This window comes from Salvelinus alpinus, chromosome 10 (genome assembly GCF_045679555.1).
Source record: "Salvelinus alpinus chromosome 10, SLU_Salpinus.1, whole genome shotgun sequence".
Classification (NCBI taxonomy): Eukaryota; Metazoa; Chordata; class Actinopteri; order Salmoniformes; family Salmonidae; genus Salvelinus; species Salvelinus alpinus.
Window position 1 is genome coordinate 56,005,947 of NC_092095.1, and position 5,000 is coordinate 56,010,946.

At 48.2% G+C, this 5,000-nt stretch overlaps 1 protein-coding gene across 2 annotated transcripts in view; it reads left to right on the forward strand.

Moving 5' to 3' along the window:
- The window catches only part of LOC139532298 (unconventional myosin-X-like), a 62,899-nt gene that overhangs the window by 45,308 nt on the left and 12,591 nt on the right, over positions 1-5,000 (forward strand). For both annotated transcript variants that reach the window (XM_071329733.1, XM_071329732.1), the window contains exons 18-22: positions 2,489-2,613; positions 2,893-3,010; positions 3,138-3,518; positions 3,737-4,003; positions 4,138-4,719. In XM_071329733.1, the coding sequence (XP_071185834.1) occupies positions 2,489-2,613; positions 2,893-3,010; positions 3,138-3,518; positions 3,737-4,003; positions 4,138-4,719 (1,473 nt within the window). The remainder of the gene's footprint in view (positions 1-2,488; positions 2,614-2,892; positions 3,011-3,137; positions 3,519-3,736; positions 4,004-4,137; positions 4,720-5,000) is intronic.

Below are 5,000 nucleotides of genomic sequence, written 5' to 3' on the forward strand. Positions count from 1 at the left end.
TCAGGGCTCTGTGCAGGCCAGTCAAGTTCTTCCACACCAATCTCGACAAACCATTTCTATATGGACCTTGCTTTGTGCACAGGGGCATTGTCATGCTGAAATAGGAAAGGGCCTTCCCCAAACAAAGTTGGAAGCACAGAAACGTCTAGAATGTCATTGCATGCTGGAGCGTTAAGATTTCCCTTCACTGGAACTAAGAGGCCTAGCCCGAACCATGAAAATCAGCCCCAGTCCATTATTCCTCCGCCACCAAACTTTACAGTTGACACTATGCATTCGGGCAGGTAGCATTCTCCTGGCATCCGCCTAACCTAGATTTGTCCGTTGGACTGCCAGGTGGTGAAGCGTGATTCATCACAACAGAGAACGTATTTCCACTGCTCCAGAGACCAATGGCGGCGAGCTTTACACCACTCCAGCCGATGCTTGGCATTGCGCATGGTGATCTTAGGCTCGTGTGCGGCTGCTCGGCCATGGAAACCCATTTCATGAAGCTCCCGACGAACAGTTATTGCGATGACGTTGCTTCCAGAGAAGTTTGGAACTCGGTAGTGAGTGTTGCAATCGAGGACAGACGATTTTTACATGCTTCGGCATTCAACGGTCCAGTTCTGTGAGCTTGTGTGGCCTACCACTTCGCGGCTGAGCCGTTGTTGCTCCTAGACATTTCCACATCACAATAACAGCACTTACAGTTGACCGGGGCAGCTCTAGCAGGGCAGAAATTTGACGAACTGACTTGTTGAAAAGGTGGCATCCTATGACACTGAGCTCTTCAGTAAGGCCATTCTACTGTCAATGTTTGTCTATGGAGATTGCATGGCTGTGTGCTCAATTTTATACACCTGTCAGCAACAGGTGTGGCGTGAAATAGCTGAATCCACTTATTTGAAGGGGTGTCCACATACTTTTGTATACACTACCGGTCAAAAGTTTTACAACACCTACTCATTCATGGGTTTTTCTTTATTTTTACTATTTTCTACATTGTAGAATAATAGTGAAGACATCAAAACTATGAAATAGCACATATGGAATCATGTAGTAACAAAAACAAAATCTAAATAGATTTTAGATTTTAGATTCTTCAAATAGCCACCCTTTGCCTTGATGACAGCTTCACACACTCTTGGCATTCTCTCAACCAGCTTCATTAGGTAGTCACCTGGAATGTATTTCATTTAACAGTTGAGCCTTCTTAAAAGTTAATTTGTGGAATCTATTTCCCTCCTTAATGCATTTGAGCCAATCAGTTGTGTTGTGACAAGGTAGCAGGGTATACAGAAGATAGCCCTATTTGGTAAAAGACCAAGTCCATATAATTGCAAGAACAGCTCAAATAAGAAAAGAGAAATGATTACCATCATTACTTTAAGACATGAAGGTCAGTCAAAAACCATCAAGCGCGATGATGAAACTGGCTCTCATGAGGACCGCCACAGGAAAGGAAGACCCAGAGTTACCTCTGCTGCAGAGGATAAGTTCATTAGATTTACCAGCCTCAGAAATTGCAGCCCAAATAAATGCTTCACAGAGTTCAAGTAACAGACACATCTCAACATCAACTGTTCAGAGGAGACTGCGTGAATCAGGCCTTCATGGTCAAATTGCTGCAAAGAATTCACTACTAAATGAAACTAAGAAGAAGAAGAAGAGACTTGCTTGTGCCAAGAAACACGAGCAATAGACATTAGACCGGTGGAAATTTGTCCTTTGGTCCGGAGTCCAAATTGGAGATCTTTGGTTTCAAGCGGCATGTCTTTGTGAGACGCGGTGGGGGTGAACAGATGATTATGTACAATTCAAGACACACTTAACCAGCATGGCTACCACAGCATTCTGCATCGATACGCCATCCCATCTGGTTTGGGCTTAGTGGGACTATCATTTGTTTTTCAACAGGACAATGACCCAACTCACCTCCAGGCTGTGTAATGGCTATTTTACCACGAAGGAGAGTGATGGAGTGCTGGATCAGATGACCTGGCCTCCACAATCCTCCGACCTCAACCAAATTGAGATGGTTTGGGATGAGTCTGACTGCAGAGTGAAGGAAAATCAGCCAACAAGTGCTCAGCATATGTGGGAACTCTTTCAAGACTGTTGTAAAAGCATTCCAGGTGAAGCTGGTTGAGAGAATGCCAAGAGTGTGCAAAGCTGTCATCAAGGCAAAGGGTGGCTACTTAGAAAAATCTCAAATATAAAATATATTTTGATTTGTTTAACACTTTTTTGGTTACTTCATGATTCCATAGGTGTTATTTTATAGTTTTGATGTCTTCACTATTATTCTACAATGTAGAAAATAGTAAGAATGTTGAAAAACCCTTGAGTAGGTGTTCTAAAACGTTTGACCGGTAGTGTATATAGTGTACCTTTGTGTGGTAAGACACTCTTTACCAGACATCAAACTCCTTGAACATAGGGTGACACAAATGTATATCAGAACTTATTGTAACCAAACACCTCTGACCTGTGACCCGTGTAGAACCCTAGCGTGTTTGACCCGGAAGTGGTTCTGAACCAGCTGAGGTATTCTGGAATGTTAGAAACAGTTAAGATCCGCCGGGCCGGCTTCCCTGTCCGCAGAACCTTCAAAGACTTCTTCAACCGGTCAGTGTGTGTGTGTGTGTGTGTGTCTGTCTGTCTGTCTGTCTGTCTGTCTGTCTGTCTGTCTGTCTGTCTGTCTGTCTGTCTGTCTGTCTGTCTGTCTGTCTGTCTGTCTCTGTCTCTGTCTCTGTCTCTGTCTCTGTGTGTGTCTTTCTGTCTCTTCCCCCTGCCCCTCTTTTTGTAATTCTCTCTCTGGGCTAGTGTATGTAAATAAACTTAGTTTGTTTAACTTTGTTACTCTTTCACTTCCTCTTTCTCCACCCCTGTCTTCCTCTCTCTCAGGTATCAAATCATTCTGCAAGAGAAGGTGAGTGGAGCGGGGGATGAAAAGAAGAGAAGTACAGACCTGCTGACCAAATACGACCGTGCCAAGAAGGAGTGGCAGCTGGGAAAGACCAAGGTAAGACTGTAGCAGAACTTTAGTGGACTTGACACCTGTGGATGCCAACAGATGTTGAAGTGACATTTCACCCTGCCCACCTGCCACCTCAACCTCTCACCCCTGACGTCACACCTCTGACCTCTAGGTGTTTATGAAGGAGTCTCTGGAACAGCGTCTGGAGAAAGAGAGAGACGAGGTTCGCCGTAAAGCAGGCATGGTCATCAGAGCTCACATCCTCACCTACACCGCCAGGAAGCACTTTAAGCGTGTGAAGGGGAGCGTCGTCACCCTCCAGGGGTACCTTCGTACCCACATACAACGGAAATGGTTTCTACGGCGATGCTTGGCGACGCGGGTACTCCAAAAACACAGGCGAGGACAGGTGGCCCGCGCAAGCTGCCACACTCTCCGAGAGGAGAGGAGGAAGCGAGAGGAAGAGGAGAGGAAGAAGAGAGAACAGGAGGAGGGAAAGAAGGAGGGAGAGGTGGAGGGAGGAGTAGAAGCAAAGGCTGCTCAGGGTTCTGAGGTAAGCTTTCTCTTCTCTACTCTTTTAGAAAATGGTCTGGTCCTGAGGCCATATACTATCATAGGAATGGGCTCATCCATGTCATCAGATATAGGGATGTCATGAGATGACACCTGACGTTCTTTATAATTTCCTATCTTTCTCTCCCTCTCCACTCCATTGTGTCTCTCTCCCTTTCCTCCCTCCGCCTTCCCCCTCCTCCCTCTCTCCCTTTCCAGAAAAAGGAAGGAAAGACGGAAGAAGAGGCCCGTCAGATGGAGGAGATCTTGCGTATAGAGTTGGAGATCGAGCGCCTGCAGAAACAGAGGGAGGATGGGGTCTCCCAGCTCTGTGAGTCCTCCAGGCAGGAGCTCCGGCTACGCCGGGACGCAGAGATCAAGAGGCTGAAGAAGGAGGCCTCTCGTAAGGCCACAGAACTAATCGACCTCCTGGACTTTGGAGGTCTGGATCCCAGTTTAGCCACCGCTGCTAGCGCTAGCGCAGAGGTTGGTGTTCCGTATTTCCTGAAGAGTGTTGAGGTTGTTCTTCTGTGTCCCTCTCCTGTGTCAAGTTGGATATGCTTAAAACATATCTGGCCTTATCTGCCCTGACACTAACCCGTTTTCTCCCTGCCCTCCAGCGGCTCCAGGAGGGCCCAGGCATGGCTACGGCCGTAACCCAGGAGGAGGAGGTGGACGAGGGCTTCCATGCCGAGGAGGAGTGCACTGTCCCTCTCCTCCCAGACTTCCCTCCTCCAGCCGAGGCTGACGCTGCCGTGGACCAGGATATGTTCGCCCACCTGCCGCCCCCTCCACCGGCCTTCGCAGAGGGCTCTACTTCTACATCACCTCCCCCTCCCCTCGATTCATCCTCACCCACTCCCGTCCCTCCCCCGCCTCCCCCCTTACCAGCTGAAGATGGCTCTGTCACCCCTCCCCCACCATTGCCTCCTGGAGAGGGGGAGAAAAAAGAGGGTGATGGAGGGAGGACAACGAGTATCTTGAGCCTCGGAGAAGGGGAGGAGCCGATCTACAGCATGCCGGTCGACAGCGGCGAATCAGATTACGACGAGGAGGAGGGCTCTGTCACCGCGGGAGACGATGGTTCCGCATCCGGGCAGAATAGCAACAGAGGCAGCGCGGCCATGACGGAGGAAGAAGCTCTGAGGAAGTCCACGTGCACCAACGCCAGCATAGAGTCATACAGGGGCAGCTCTGACTCAGTTAGTACACACACACATATTCACACATACACACACACAAACACACGTTATTGCTGTGTATATTTATGAGGCATGTTGGACGTACATGTAATTGCCAAAATAAAGGAAACACCAAAATAAAGTGTCTTAATAGGGCGTTGGGGCACCACGAGTCAGAACATCTTCAATACGCCTTGGCATAGATTCTACAAGTGTCTGGATCTCTATTGGAGGGATGCGACGCCATTCTTCCACAAGAAATTCCATAATTTTGGTGTTTTGTTGATGGTGGTCTCAGGCGC